The sequence below is a fragment of the Apostichopus japonicus genome, chromosome 22 (genome assembly GCF_037975245.1).
Source record: "Apostichopus japonicus isolate 1M-3 chromosome 22, ASM3797524v1, whole genome shotgun sequence".
NCBI classification, from domain to species: domain Eukaryota; kingdom Metazoa; phylum Echinodermata; class Holothuroidea; order Aspidochirotida; family Stichopodidae; genus Apostichopus; species Apostichopus japonicus.
In genome coordinates, this window is record NC_092582.1 from 22,609,898 (window position 1) to 22,626,961 (window position 17,064).

Genomic DNA, 17,064 nt, shown 5'->3' on the forward strand with positions numbered 1-17,064 from the left:
CTGAATTGGCCAAATGACATCATCCATTCTGCTGTGTTGCCAGATGCACAAATATTTTACAAATATCACAAAACTTTGGAAAAAAATCCTATCTGCGCGATGCCAAATGCTATGACGATGTGGTTTTCACCTAAAGATGCCGAAAATTGACAGCAATCAACTTTAACAATCTGGACATTTTATACAGTACAAAGATGACCTTAAAAGATCAAAATTCAGGAAGACCTAAGACGACGGTGGGAAATGAAAAGGGTAAAGAAACACCAAATTGTACCTCCTGTCTTTTCTTTTTAGCTGCCTCTAGGAATTCTTTCAGCATTTGATTCTGTGCATATTGGTGGTCCTGTAGAGGAGGAAAAAAAAACAAAAGTTTACTAACATTGTACACAATCAAAATTGTATTCAAGAAAAGACCATATTAAGAGCATTCGAGATAAAGGCCATTTGATACAGTACAGGGCAAATATTTTTACTGGTCACCTGAGGCTATTTCTGTTGGTACGACGACCAAGATCGGCTTTGGAGTTGGTCTGCCAGGGATGACTAGTTTGTCAAGGTCCGATTCAGATGGCATTGTAATAAAAATACCCTCAAAAGGGTAAAATGATAAATTAGTATCATCTTCCATCACTTTGGAGATATTTGAAATAAAAGTGGTAGGAGTAAACGACCGACCCGATGGGAAGTCATGCTGGTCCAAACTAGTGTTCTATTCAAGAAAACAAACCAACACATCTCTCTAACAGTGTACATATTGGTATTCTATTCGCCAAACCTACACATCTCTCTCCAACAGTGTACATATTGGTATTCTATTCAACAAACCTACACATCTCTCCTACAGTGTACATGTTGGTTTTCTATTCAACAAACCTACAAATCTCTCTCCAACAGTGTACATATTGGTTGGCTATTCAACAAACCTACACATCTCTCCAACAGTGTTCATATTGGTTTGCTATTCAACAAACCTACACATCTCTCTAACAGTGCACATATTGGTATTCTATTCGCCAAACCTACACATCTCTCCTACAGTGTACATGTTGGTTTTCTATTCAACAAACCTACACATCTCTCCTACAGTGTACATATTGGTATTCTATTCAACAAACCTACAAATCTCTCTCCAACAGTGTACATATTGGTTGGCTATTCAACAAACCTACACATCTCTCCAACAGTGTTCATATTGGTTTGCTATTCAACAAACCTACACATCTCTCTAACAGTGCACATATTGGTATTCTATTCGCCAAACCTACACATCTCTCCTACAGTGTACATGTTGGTTTTCTATTCAACAAACCTACACATCTCTCCTACAGTGTACATATTGGTATTCTATTCAACAAACCTACACATCTCTCTAACAGTGCACATATTGGTATTCTATTCACCAAACCTACACATCTCTCTCCTACAGTGTACATGTTGGTTTTCTATTCAACAAACCTACACATCTCTCCAACAGTGTTCATATTGGTTTGCTATATTCAACAAACCTACACATCTCTCCAACAGTGCACAACTGGTTTTCTATTCAACAAACCTACACATCTCTCTAACAGTGTACATATTGGTATTCTATTCAACAAACCTACACATCTCTCTCCAACAGTGTACATGCTGGGAATTCTTTTATTATTCTGCTACATTTTTGTTTCTTTGACATGAACCAAATTTGTTGTTCAGACAACCAAACTGTATTAAGACTAGGTTCTCCGATTGACAACCAGAAAAATCGATCTTTCCTGAGATAAATCATGCGGTTGACCAGCTTGGAAAGAGAAAAGATGAAATGCAGATCAAGCTCAAGAAGTTGCATTTAACATCAGATCAGATGAAGGTGTCACAATGCACACAGTCTTTGATGATAAAACTTCAAAGTTCTGAAGTCACATTCTTGGCAGAATATTAAGGTACCTTGACAGTTTCATGACATGTAAAGATAATTTTAAAATAAACAAATACATACTAAACAAGACCATATTTACCAACTATTTATGTGATACAAAAACCTGGTGCATCAACATAACATGTGGACAGATAACCCATCAGCATATGTTCACTAATATTCCAGTCAATCATTCAGCTTAGTGTTGAACAATCACAGTATACAGTTCTATATTACTGTGATATTACAGTAATACTGTGATATTATAATGAACTATAATTTACTATATTACAGCAGAATGGAGCCGCCCCCCACCCCTTCCCCACGCCACCATCCATTTAAAATATTAATTTTTGATATATTGCAGGTTGTACAGTACTTCTATTCATATTTTCATTTTTTTTAGAAATTAGGCTTTTACCAATCAGAAGCTCATCAACAAGTGGCCTGACTAAAAGCGTAACAAAAGGACCATTTTAAAAGTGCAAACAAAGAAACTTCATGATAGGAGAAAACCAGAAAGACTTTTTATGATCTCAAATTTAACTTATTTACAATGCATTACAAATTTGTCAAGGAAGAATGGTGTTGATGATAATCCCAAGATGCTCTGTATTAAATATTCACATGAAACGAGCCAAAATATGTTTTGGTTGACTTTATATTAGAATTTATTAATGCAGGCCTCGAATAATTCCGCTCAAATACTGTCTAAATGCCAGTGGAGTTTTCCCTTTGCCAGTAGGATAAAAAAAAAAGCACTGGCATACTTTTTTTTCTGTCGGTAGACATCACGGTGATTTTAAATACATGGTAACAAAACACCAGTCAAAGAATCGGCACGATTTCCATACCTGACACAAGCCTTTTAGTATTGCTTTATAAATATAATTGGGCTGCCCTCAACAGCCCTGTACGGTTACTGACTTGTACCGTCACACTGTAAATGGCTTGCTGGCGATAACATGATTTGAAGCCTGTAGGTTTGTGTTACACCCGAGCATCCTTTTTAGGTCTTTTCCAGCAACCTACCGTACTGTATGTCTAACATTGTGAAATTCTAGGTCTGAAACGTACCCAAGGCTAACCAATATGTATACACAAAATTCTTAACTGGTTAGAAAGGGAAAAGTTCAACTTCTTTAAGAGCTATAAGAAAATGAAATGAAAAAAAAAGCACTCACCAATTCCAATTTTCTCTTCTTGCTAATCAGAAATTCTAAAGCCTTGTTAACTTCTGTCAAGCCCCATTTATCAGGATCAGCCATCAGTTCATGAAGGTCAGATATATGACTATTGTGCTATATTTTACGCGAAGGGAGATAAACAAAAACACAAAAATAAAGAACATTTCAAATTATGATGAAATTAATGAGATGGGGGCGGGTGGGAGGAAATGAAGATTCTCACGGCCAGACCACCGAGAGACTCACAGTAGAAGGGTTTGCTGATACATACATGTCTAATTATGCCTTTTGTTTTAAATTCTAACGGCAAATACATGATTTACAGTGTGGTGTTTCTGTCATTTCTTGTGTATACTGTGTGTATACTTGTGCATACTGTGTATACAGAATTCTACCATCAATGTAGTTTTTCTACAGTGCAGTACAGTATGTGGAATTTTTTTCGAGGCAATTTAAAATTTTAGTTTGAAATAAATGAACTAGAGATCTTACCAAAATTATTTAAGACAGTTCCTTCAGAAAATGAGACGGCTTTCAGATTATTATGATATGAAAGTTCACAAAAAAGTCAGTCCTTGTGGGAATCAAATTTGTTTGACAAGGGGTTTGGGGGTGGTGGGGGAGGATAATAATTTGCTTACATGACAAACACTGACATTTCCCCCAAAAAATTATAAAACAGTTCCATAAGAAAAATGAGATTGTTAAGATGCATTAAGGTTCACATAGATTAATACATTAATATGAGGAATGAACTGTTACGCTGACATTTGAGATTAAATACAGCATGGTTCCAATGAAGCAACCAACACAAAAAACTTAAACACAAAATGGCAAATTATGAAATGATTGACGTTTGCCAAAGGGGTCGAGCTGGACCAATGAATGTGACATCTGGGGAGAGCTTCTATGCCACACTTTTTTAATTTTTTCTTTTGGATTCTCACTTTACGATGTAAAACGGACCAAATTATTTATTTGACAGCAAGAAAAGGTCAAAGCTAGGACAGAACTCACCGGATGACCTAACTTTGGCCTCTTGTCCGTCTTTTGACGATGCTTCAGAATTAATTCATTTACTGTGAAAGAAACAAAAGACAAACGACAAATGAAAAAAATATATAAAAAAACACGTCAAAATTTGGGGAAATGTGATTGTAACAGAGTGACAAAGGAACAAACTGTTTCACTCCCTCTCTCTATAACAAGTAAATATGTAACGGGGAACAAGCTCAATTCCCATGGCTTGTGGTCATAAACACAAAAGACTATTGTTTCTGCATTCTTTCTTAACTGTCATTGTCTCAGAGAATACAGTAAATAGTAGTACAGCCTTTAAAGATCAGAACAATTGATCATAAATACTGCTGTGCTTTTAGTTTTCACAGCATTTTTCGGAGCACAAAAGCCATACAGGCATACACATACAGAGATAATATGACTCATTTCGCAATAATTGTTATTCTTTTGATTCCGTTCACGAAAAAGTCAAACTAATCGCCTCTGATAAGTCAATATATTTCAAAACTCATATTTTTACCACACCAACATACTCGATGCAACCTACTGAAATTCCAGTAGAGAGGGAAAATGTAATATTTGTCAGTTAGGCTACTGTATGCCAACTGCTAATACCTTGTACGGCGTCATACTTTCCAATATCTGACTTTCAAATCAACTTTCCTGACACAAAGCAGCTCATCTCTGATCAGAAACTGTTTTCCAAACTCATTACAGGAAAGTTTTTCACGACAAGTGGGGAGAAATGTATCAAAATTTTGCTTTAACAAAAGCCTATGACCTCGTCAGTAATTTAAAATATGATTTACAAGAATGTCTGCAAATTTGTAACGGTCGAGCTGCTTGCTTGCTTGCTTACAAGGGGTCTATCTCAGCGGCTCGCGTCTTTTCTGAGGCCACGACCCAGCCAAAATTTGGGCACTTGGCCATGACCTACTGATCATCCCCACCCTTCCACCCAGACCCCAAATTTATCATTACAACGCAACTGGACTCTGGTTGCTAACGTGATATGGTTGTCTCTGCTTCCTTACTACATGTTTGTCTATCTTGACTGGAAACTACGTAACAATGCAATCCTGAGATTGGCTCACACGGCCACTGTGTCCAGTGTTAAAATTAATCAAGATAACATGAGTCAAGCAAAATTGGTCATTTCTGGAAAAATTTTGTGACCCATCGAAATTCTTTTGGGACCCAATCAATGGGTCGGAACTCATAGGTTGCTTACCATGGGTAAGACAGACAGACAAACAGACAGACAGTTTAATCCACACTTCCACACCAGTACTAAACCAAAGACCTTGCCAATGTAAGCCCCCCATCAATCCTTTCGGGGGGATTGAATTCAGATTGGAAGGAACAATATGAAGCGACTCATACCAACTCGCCTTGGAAAACTGTTTCTACGAAACTTTAGAAAATTGAACAGGGTTTGCCAGCGTATCAATATCATCCAAAAGCTGAAAATCTTAACAATTTCACTGCAAGTTCTCCTCACTAGTAATTTGAAACACATCCATGTTCATTATAAGGGTATTAGGGGTTAAAGCTTCCGGACATTGGGACATTATGAAGTACGTCAAACTCTACGAAACCACAAAACGGCCAGAGAACCTTGTTCGCAAACCACGGTTGCCCAATTCTCAACTTCAAGAGAGATTCGTTCTAAGATGTGACTGATAATACTCACAAGCAAAATTTGGGAATATTTGATCTGTTTTTTCTATTGCAAAATTGCACTTCGGACATTTGCTTCTCGCTTTCAAGCTCTGTGTTATACATCTGTAGCTGAAATGAGACAAATAAAAACAAAAAAAGGAAAATGTGATATGTACCGTATTAACATCGCAACATTAACACACATACCTTCATTAGATATATTTATTCCAAAAGATAATTTTGTATCTTTGAATTTTTTATTACAATTTCTGTAAAACATTAGTGGTCATAGTTTTGAGGGTTTCATATGGTGTAAATGGACTACCTTAATTCACAGTTTCTTGTACGAAAATTCCCTGAAGATTTATCGGTTTGGGAGGGAGGGAGGGTTGGGATTTACAAGCAATGATATTTATCTGTCTCCTAAGTGCAAATGTAGTTTGGAGACAGGTAAGTAAGAGAGGTGCAAAGTAAATCTTATACAGGGTTCAAGCCTAATTGCAACCACAATCTCTTCAATGACTATGCCAAAAAAGTAACATCTTAATACCATTTTACAGTATCTGTATATATATTAACAGCTTTCAGATATTGCTTGAGATGCATTTTTCATGAGCTCTGATGATCTTATCATCGCCTCACTTCAAGTGGACGAGAGATGCTAAAGTACAGTACACCCTCAAACATTCTTCTGCAACACTGGACTGTCGGTGTTAATTGGGATTTTCCCCCTTTATAGCATATTCGCTCAATACATTCACAACTGACTGGCAGGGATTTCCCCCAAATGCAGCAAAGTGTTTTCCAATGATACATATGCTTCCAATAGTTGGCTTGAGAAAGGGATGCCTTTCATAATCACAGACATGGTGTTTCAAGCAAATTACTGTACGTAGATACTGTCTTGGGGGGGGGGGAGAGGGGGAGGGGGATTGGCAAAAGTTTCTAAGGATATGAAGATTTGTCAGAACATATTTCCTTAATGATAAATGATGGCATGTTCATTACCATAACTTCAATAATTAACAAGCAAGCCTCTTTTCATTAATACTGTAATGGGAATCATGTAAAGAACAGGACATATTTGTCCCAAACTTAGTTGTAAATATTGTAAAATGTATGACATATCTGAGACCATAAAGACATATATTTTCTATATATATATACTTACCAGAAACTGTGCCCACAGTTGGTAATATAAGCCTCATCGATGACGTCAAAACAGATCGGACTGAAGGGAAATAAGAAATGTCAAAAAAGAGAAGAACATTAAACCTCTGGCTTTTTCAAATCACCCGAGCTCAAAGACAGTCTTACAGTGAAATTGTCACTCTTAATGTAGAAGTGTACATGAAAATTTAATGAGATATCATATGATGTTTGATCTGTATGCTAGTGTCATATTCATCTACTGTAACATTAATGAGCAAAAATGTTCAATTTTCTCCATTTAAATACTGACGTCTCAATGAATGAGAAGAACGAGCCCCCCAAATGCCCTAGCAGTAAACACGATACTCCGCGACTGAAAATGCAAATTTCATACAAATACGACAAATAATTGTGAAATGTGAGGATTTGAGGATTTTACGTTCATACTACTGTAAATTCATGTTTTTACAGCATGCAGTTGGAAGTTAGGATATTCAGGATCCAAATTGTTTAATAGGTGACATGTGATTTGTAGTGCTTATTGTGGTTTCACGTCTATACTGTACAGGTACTGCACAAAAGAGGATTTCTACGTGTACACAAAAAAGCATTGTTTTTGTTGGTGTTTTACTCCTCTCCAATGTTTTACCTCCTGTTTAACTCCTGTTAACTCCTGTTAACTCCTGTTAACTCCTGTTTAACTCCTCTCCAATGCCTGGTTCGTTGTGTCACTGCACGCATTTTGCTTGAATTCACAACAGATTGTCAGGGGTTTCACCAAATGCAATAACTGCTGTAGGTAGTTTGTCACTAACAGGAGCCCATGGGGGGACATGTGGGAACCGTTTTTTAAAACATTTTACGAGACGTTTCGCTATGATTCTGAATTATGGACAAGCTTTAATGTCAATGTTTCGACGGATGATGGGGTTGCAAATTTCTCATTGCTTCTGTGCAATAGTCAATAATTTGTTTTACCTTGCTTTTCATATACATGTATACATATGTATTTCTGACAAATCGCAATAATATTCCCTACCCCCTACCTTTCCGTGGCAGGCACCTTCACAATATCACCAGAAAATAAGTTAGCATTTTCACATGTTTCTAAGCATTTTCTAGATTTCTGGCAGTGTTTGTCACAACATTCTCAATAACATGTACTGCATACAGGCCTGGAATTTCAGGCTATTTACGCAGAGGGACTTCGCTGTTTGCCAATTTACAAAAAACAGGGCACTTGTACTTTTCTGCACATGTAGTGTAAAATTAATGTTGCTTTCGTATTAATGAAAGCAAAATGCAAGGAAAATGCAAGTGGGAATTTGATTTAAGCCAGTGGAATTGTTATGCACCAGTTGACAATTTTAGCTTACATGTGGCTAAAATTTATGAAATTCTAGGACTGGTACATATATACTACACTATGCTGTATGTAGGTGAATCGTTCCCTGGTCACAGTACCAGCCCATAAATAAATATTATAATAAATATCTTGTTGCTATGAAAGTCACTTTTCCCAGGTACTATATAAGCGAACCAGCAAAAAAGGTCCACAGACGATAATACAAAGTAGTGGTAGCACAGCCTTAAAGAAATAAATATAAATAAATAAGTATATAAATAAGTTTATAAATAAATTTATAAATAAGTTTATAAAAAAATAAATTCAATGACAAAGAACACATCAAGGGAAAGATGTCACAAAAACCCTAAAAAACAAAAATGCGGGAAAATAGAAGGAAAATGCCACAGCAAAATTAATTCTGTGATACATAGAGTAGTTTGATATTTATAAGTAGGAAACCCAATTTGCTTCTAAGCCATTATTACCTGGCCAAATTCCTGCCTCTTAATAGTAGTAGGGTGCCAGACACAAAGACTAGTTGTACTTAGTGTGTCGGGAATCTGAGTACAGGATCACCAAGCGCCAAGTTAATCCTTCCTCATTCTTCAAATTCCTGTGTGTCTAACCACAACAACAATCCTAGGTCACGACCTCTACAACTCAATAGGCGATTTCGAAGGGAAAAGTAGAAGCGAAAATGTGTTGTAAAGCCCCAAACAGACCCAGGCAGCAGGGCTGTTTTTTCCTTTGCTTCCCTTCTTTCTGAGGCCCCTGGTATTTTGTTACCAGACTAGACTGAGCCTGTTTGGGTTTTATTGAAATGAAGCCCGCTTACAGTGGGAGGAATTTTCGATAGCCCTGGGAAAATTTCTTTGAGATGGTCATGCATGTTGCAGATGTCGAAAAAGTTAAAAAGAGTAACTGAGATATATACTACAACCAGAAAACGAAGACGTTTAGTGGTTCCGATGCCTAGACATATTCATAGTCTCATAAGCCATGCTTGTTTAATATTCATGAACTTGTGCATACCAAAATGAAGAGGAATTATGTATTGACTAATGAAGCAACATATAAAGGAAGGTACCAGGAATCAGTTATCATGTTGACAAAGTCTATTTAGTGACATCGTATAACAACAGATACATGCATGAATATTAATGAGGTCAAAGTTTATGACCTCATAGGCATGTATCTATATACTTACATTGTATTATCCAAGTATATCTTGTATATAAAGCTAATTAGACATACTATTTCACAGATATCTGATGAAGAATTTTATCTTCACTGATTAATATTTATAATACGCACACAAAAAAACAACACGGTTGAATGTATGAATATAGTGAGACAAAGCTAATATCCCAAGATGAAAACCATGGAACATTTGGTTCTAGTCATATTTTTAAAAGCCATTCTTCCAATTTGATGAATATTAATGACATCAAGTTGGAGATATCATGACAATCTGCATATTATACCAACATCACCATTACCAGCATGAACCAAATTATATATGTTAGGCCACTCCCGCTCATAAAAATTCATCAGATGAGAACCACAAATAATAGGGAAAATCTACTCATCACATTGAATCAGTTTTTGGTTGTTGAGATATCTTGTTTACAAGCTGCTTTTGACAATTTCCCATTAAGCCCCATCCACCCAAAATATTGCTGAGGTAAAACTGTTGTTACCAAGAACATGTACACGTATAGTATACTTGTAGTTAAATCACCATACTAAGTATGAACTAAATCAGACATACGTTGAAGAGATATTGACAGTTTAATAATTTTATGTTAAGTCCTGCCCACTTATTATTATTATTCATGATTAATATTCATGAGATGGGAACCACAAACGTTAGCCGTCACACACACACACACACACCCACACACGTCAGCACGATTGCAAAGGTTACTGAACCTTCGGCAACATAACCGAAAAGGGATTGATTTGGTTTAAACCACATGTGAGTGACTAAGTTTGAATCTTCAATTGTGTTGATTATAACATACTTAATCTATAGCACTGTTGTATTAAATTTGAGGTCATTCTTCAAAACGTTCTGAAACAAAAAGTCAAAAAACGAAAGAAAGTTTCATTATAGTCATCCTGGGTAAACCATTCAGCATTACAAGTGTCATACTGTAGTTTTTACCAAACTACGTTACGGTAGCTGCCTATTAGAATATACATGCTGCTTCCAAGGACTTGCTAGCTTCCACTGACCGTGTTGTATGACTCATGAGTCAGATCTGACCACGGTAGAGCGCAAGGTCATGTGATGATGATCATGGCAATGATTGGTCCAGCTGAATGAATATTTACATACAGTATTCAGCCTTCTCTTTTCCCAAACGGATCCATTCAAGAAGTTGAAGGATGAAATATCTGACAAAGAGATACATAATTTGCCTACCAAAAATGCTTAAAAATATTTGAGGTTCCCTGCTGACAATTACGTTACACCTTGTAGCATGTACAGTACAGAGGAATGTTACATGCAGCAACCTGATACTGTAACTAACTGTCAAATTTTATCCGATTGTTTCACTTTGCTACACAGATATATAGATAATGTACTGTGTATCTGTCATTTTTGAAGTTACAAAGTCTACATTTAAAAAATAACTTAACCTATTTATTAGGACAAACTGCAAACAGTCATGTATCTATTACAATGTTATTACTGCACAGTCCACAAGTTGCTGGTATCGAATGCTGTACATGTACCGATGGCTCTAAATGCTGTGCAATTTAATGGGCCGTTCTTTCGACAAGGATGTAACAGTATTCATATACCTCCTGATTTGGTCATAAGTTAATAACTCAAGTTTAATACGCTGTGAGCATTGTGTACTGACAGACTATACATACTGTAGCATAGCATGGATGCACCCAGGTATGGCCAGCTGGTGAAGAACGCTTGGGTAACAAATGGAGTTTATAGTCCTAATTTCAACGGAGACAAACTCAAACATCATTATTGCTCTATGAGAAGAGGTTAACTGTCACCGACAACTTCCCCAGGCAACTAACGAGAGATATCTTATTCCATATTGGGAGGTATCACAGATTTAACGTATCTTGACATGTAAGGCCCGAGGACTTGATCAAGTATAAATACAACAACCTCGAGCCGCATGTGCTTCAAATTTGTTATCTTTCCATATTTTCTACAGTGGCGAGGGGATTGGCAAATGCTGAATGTGAAATATTGAAGCTGGTTACATGACCTACTTAATGATGGCAATTTCACCCGGAAAATAAGAAAAGACCAACAAAGTGAAAGGTTCCACATCTTAGTGACACTATGAGCTTATGACATCACAGATTTACAAACGACAGGCCAGAGACACAACTTTTATAAACTAGAAGGATATCTTCCAAATGGAACATGATCTTTCTTTGAGCTGTTTGTGGGAGAGTTGTTCTTCCCAAAGATCTCTGTCATATCATAAGCTAAAGATGTTGGTTTGGGATTGCATCTGTGTTAACTTTCAAAATTTAATTCTGCAAAATTCATGTTACACTGCTCAGTACAGTATGTAAAGCAGAGATTTATTGAAGTTAAGACTGCAAGATCCACCATCCAACAACAACTACCCAAAACCCACCTCCTCCCACCCCCCCTTCCCCAACCACATCCTTATGCAGTAAAACTGTTCAAACGTACTCCGAACAACACAATTTTAAAGCATATTCCAATAACTTTAGAAAGGCAGTTATATGTTACTTTCTTTAGCTTATTTCATTTACAGTACTGCAAAAGTTGACCTCCAAAAGTAGGTCAAGCTTTTTCCAGGGAATAAATTGTGATGGAGATCAAAGGTTCTCACCAAAGCAAGATTTTCATTGAACAAGTGAATTACAAGGTTTTTCCTTACTGCAAGTACTAATCAGCGTCTCAAAGGCTCAATGGCCATACAGCTCTTTAATAATCATCAATACAGTGAATCAAATAATCAAAGGCAACGGTTGTTGAGCCTGCCAATATCTGGTAACGGTAGTGTTGATACGTTAGCTGGTGTCACCGAGTACCAGCTACTGCAACTGAAAACTTTTTTTGGCAACAAGGTTTCTAGAATTGAACTCATACTGAACTGATTTTCAGGGCCAGAGAGTACTGTATATCCGTATCTTCATGGTCGTGTGATAAATTTTCATAACTATCCCGTTCTAAATTAGTGCTGTTGAAGATAAGACCCTCGAGATAGAGCTCATCGTGGTGAATCACTTTGACCGTGTTTAAAACGGAATACAACTGAAACGAGGCTTTAGAAGTGAGATGAACAAAATAATTGTTTGAATGTTTTACTGCTGAAAAGGTCTGCAGTAAATTTGCTCTATCTGTCTGTCTATCTTTATATCTACTTATCTATATATTTAGATGAGAATTAGTTGAGACTAGTGGAACACTAGTAGTTGTAACTCAGGGAATCACACGTTGAGCGATCGTCAGACAACTGCACCAGTTGTCGCTCAACGTGTGAAACTCTGAGTAACAACTACTAGCGTTCTACTAGTCTCAACTAATTCTCACCTATACTTTGCTTTGTCCACTGAACATAGAGCACTCTGCGCCAAGATAGACACCACCAACCAAACGTATATATATATATATATATATATATATATATTTATTTATCCAGGGTCTTTGCAATATTTCATATACAGTGCCTATTACCCACTCTCATAAATAACCTTTAGGTAGTACAATTTAGTTTGGCTGGCTGTTAGCTAGGCAGTTCATGACCCGGTATACTGTATGTTGTTGCCTTTTTGGAGAGTCGTCTACCAGCCACTCAGGCGAATCTTCATTTCTTCTGAACAATGCACAGGGGGACGGCTGGAGAGAGGTGAACTAAGGACGCATGAATGCTTAGCAACAATGAAAATTACAGTCCCGTTTTGCCATCATACTCGATAGATCTAACAGTACCAACCAGTAATTAGTCCACGTGGTCCCCTCAAAAGTCGGTTTGATAACGACGAGTAATTTTAATAACAAAGTTATATAACGCGTAGGAGAGTAGGGACAGAGTAATCTAAAGTAAGAGACCTTGAAATATATTGGATGTATCGCATATTAACATGTGGGGGACATTTCATAATCAACCTGTCTACTGGTGAGTTTGGTTTCAGAGCTCGTCTCTGGTACAACAATTCACTTAGAAAGGTGAAATAAAGTCACCAGGGCACTTTTGTGTGGATCCCAGAAAGCGTTAAACTGGAACGTTCTGAAATTTCTGAAAACTGAAAAGAGTAGCAACTTATGTACTGACAAACTGTGTCCTAGGTTAGATGATTTGTTGACTTATTTTGGAACTGTAAAATTTTAATTTTAAATTTCTTGAAAAGATACAAATAAATAATCTGATAAAATTATTATTTTGTATCAATAGAGAGAAGAGTATATTTTTCCATGTTTTCTTTGGTGATGTTGTTATTGTTTACCTTTAGAAAGACCAAAAAAATAAAAATAACGGTAAATATTACACAAAAACTAAATACACATAAATACACAGAAAATAAATACTACACAAAACTGGGTAGGCCTAACATGTACTACGTTAGCCAGCTCTTTAACAGGCTTGTTGTATATCAACATTTTGGCCACAATCCAAAATAGGATAAAATTGATCAGGAACTAATATAAACTTTACTGGTACTGTAACTTCTACCTGTAGACAGCAGTAACAAAATTTTGTAGGCATCACATTTCAAACGCACCAGCGAAATACTGCGTTGACCTTTTAAATGTCCTGTAGTTTAGGAAACTGCCTAGCATAAATTTGTCATACCAGACATGTTACTCCATATTGTCACACCGTGCTATCTAACACTACTTAAAAGTTTAAGTTCTGATCTTCAGTTTCACTAATGACTTAAGACAGACAATTGCCACCATCATTAATGCATTACCAAATTTGTCAGTCTGGGAAATTACTGTCGTCAATGGCGACGGTTTTTGCATCACTTTATAAACAATAAGAAGGGCTGCAGTATGCAAGAAGCACAGGGCATTGTATAAACATACTGTACGCTCTCTGTCATACTGAATATTGTGACGTAATGTGTAGGATACAACTGACTGTTTGGAAACATCCTAATGTACAGTACCTCATGTACTGTAGTGCACCCTGCCATTTGCATCTTTTAGTTCCTGAAAAAGATTCTGTCTTTAAGTTGTTCAAAAACATGACTGTCAACAAAAATGATGCTGTTTGTGACCTAGTTTTAAGAGCCAACTTTGGAATGTCACATGCACGTGTAAATTGTGTCTTTATTAGAAAGAGCTACCAAAAACATCCTTGTCAACTTGTTATGCTATGAACAGCAGGTGGGTAATCACACACTGTCAAGAACAGTAAATGCTAACCGTTCACTCCCACTGCCCAGTAGAAAGTCTGACTGAGGACCGAGGCCTCCCTCCTTGGTGGTCACCTTACAATATCTGTTTTTACCTTTCTACACTCAGGGATTCTTTTGTATTCATAATGTTAATCACTCCTTCCACAAACTGTGTGTTATATATTGCAGCTCTAATGTACATCCTAAATACTATTACTGTCATTTTCGTAACAGTATTTGCAAGAGTTGTAGAATATGATAGTTATTTCCTCCATATTAACATTACGTTCCCATGCACTACAGCTAATTCATGAGAAAAGAAAAAAAACTTCACTGAATCTTTACTTTACAGAAACAAATTCTATTGCTTAAAAAAGTACCGTACAAGTATCTACTTCATTAAATCACTTCTTAACTGTACCTACAGTTTCACCCACAATGCAATTTGCTTCTTATACTATTTATATTATGAACATACTCAAGCAATCGTTTTTGGCATCGAAGTCAAACCAGCAGCACACACCACCGTACAGTGTGTGCCACGAATTGCAGGCTAGGGTGCATATCACCCTGACCCAGTGACTGTAAGGGATACTACACAGGTTTGTTTGTGTACAGACAGTACAGTAGAATGGTCATTTCAGGTGAAATAGGTCACCTTGACTTGAACCCTCACGACAATGCTGTCAACAAACAAACACCAGTGATTCATACAGTACTTTAGGCATGAACAAATCTCACCAATTTCATCGCTTAAAACAATACTGTACTGCACGGAAGGTACTGTTGACATTTGGCTGAACTGTTGTACTTTCTGTACTACTTGTTCCAGGTGTGTTGCTCGACATGTCTGTATTTACATACAGTACCTGTATGATTGAAGTCTTTATTACGACTTATTAATACATTTAATGATGGATGTGGGTGAAGGAAAGTACAGATATTGAAGTACCGCAGTTTGTCAACTGTCTTATTTTCACAATTTGTAATCACGAGTTCACGATCGGTATTTAATTTTTCAATGAGCAATTTTTTTTTAAGGGATATTTATATTGTGGGCCACTATAGGGATAAAATGAAATGAATTTGAATTTAATGATAGTATGTAAGGTACGGTACTTCGCCCAGTCGGGGTAAATTAAGTTTCTCTACACTGTACTTTCTGTCATTTCAATGCAAGGTTCTCGGCCAGTTTACGAAGACTCATGCATGGAAGAGTCATGTTTTTGAATCATGGAATGAACAGTTGGCAATCAAGTATCTCCCAAAAATTATTGCACGTAAAGTACACGGCTTGCACTACATTTAGTGAACTGGAAAACTTTACAAAAATAAATCACTCAAGATTGTGAATTTTCCATTTTTTTTTTTTAATATACAGAAAGGATAAAATGTCATACAGTACCACTCTCCAAAATTGTTACTGTGACTATCAAATGTTAAAATTGAAAAACAAAAAAAACAAAAAAAACATTTTCTGTAATACTGATCGTATGTATCCCCACCAATATTTGCAGGGTTTTATCTTCTAGACATACAGCAGGCCTCATTCCAGGAGTTGGAACAACACTTGTTCGAGGTTTGTATATATTCACAGGAAATAAAAAATAAATTTTTGCCTACACATTATGATCAATCTGGTCTGCTTTTTCAACTATGCTCTTGAATACCTCTCTAGTTTTGGTACATACGTTTTGTATGTAGGCCTACAGTAGGTTCCAATGTTGCCTAATTCGTAATTTTGCAGTAAAGAACAACACAAATAAAGTATACTAGTCGAGATTTGCTGGGTGACCGACAAAATTATAAAAAAATAAAAAAAATCTGGTTCAGAACTTGGTGTTACGATATACTGTACCTAACAAGGATCTTCGATTGTATGCAATTATGATCATCATATCGGGTGCTACGAAGTATCAAGCATTACATTACGTAATATTTTGCAAAAAATACGTTGGTCTATTTGTAAACAGATATATTGTGATATGTTAACGTACTGATTTTCAAAGTGCTAAATTGTTGAGAGAACCAATAGGCCTAGCTACAGGAAAGGCAGTTCATAATCTTAAAGTAGTGTTTGCACAGGGTAATTTGTAAAGTCACTACCCGGTTCTGTGAACATTGGCACAAAAAATTGCTGTACATAGGAAATCATGTGCAAAACATAGGTCTATACCAAGCCTACTTTGTGACGGTCCAAAATTCTGAATGAAACAAGTTAAAGAGTAGACATCATTTGCATGTTATGATGAGATTTTAAAATAAAATAAATTCATTTCATTTTTGTGTGTTTTCTGTGTCTTCCCGATCTTCTCAAATACCCGATCTTCTCTTCAAAATACTGTGATTACAGGGTACAGTACTTGTCAAAACTGAAAGAGTAATCCGTTTGTTATTGTAAGCACATCCTTGTGCATGTTCAAAATCAGAATAGA

General features: G+C 36.5%; 1 protein-coding gene across 1 annotated transcript in view; it reads right to left on the minus strand.

The window, feature by feature from the left end:
• Positions 1 to 17,064, minus strand: part of LOC139963548 (E3 ubiquitin-protein ligase COP1-like) — a 42,114-nt gene that overhangs the window by 21,151 nt on the left and 3,899 nt on the right. The window contains exons 2-6 of the mRNA XM_071964402.1: positions 6,938 to 6,997; positions 5,798 to 5,895; positions 4,102 to 4,163; positions 3,082 to 3,198; positions 275 to 343 (exon numbers count right to left, since the gene is read on the minus strand). Of these exons, the coding sequence (XP_071820503.1) occupies positions 275 to 343; positions 3,082 to 3,198; positions 4,102 to 4,163; positions 5,798 to 5,895; positions 6,938 to 6,997 (406 nt within the window). The remainder of the gene's footprint in view (positions 1 to 274; positions 344 to 3,081; positions 3,199 to 4,101; positions 4,164 to 5,797; positions 5,896 to 6,937; positions 6,998 to 17,064) is intronic.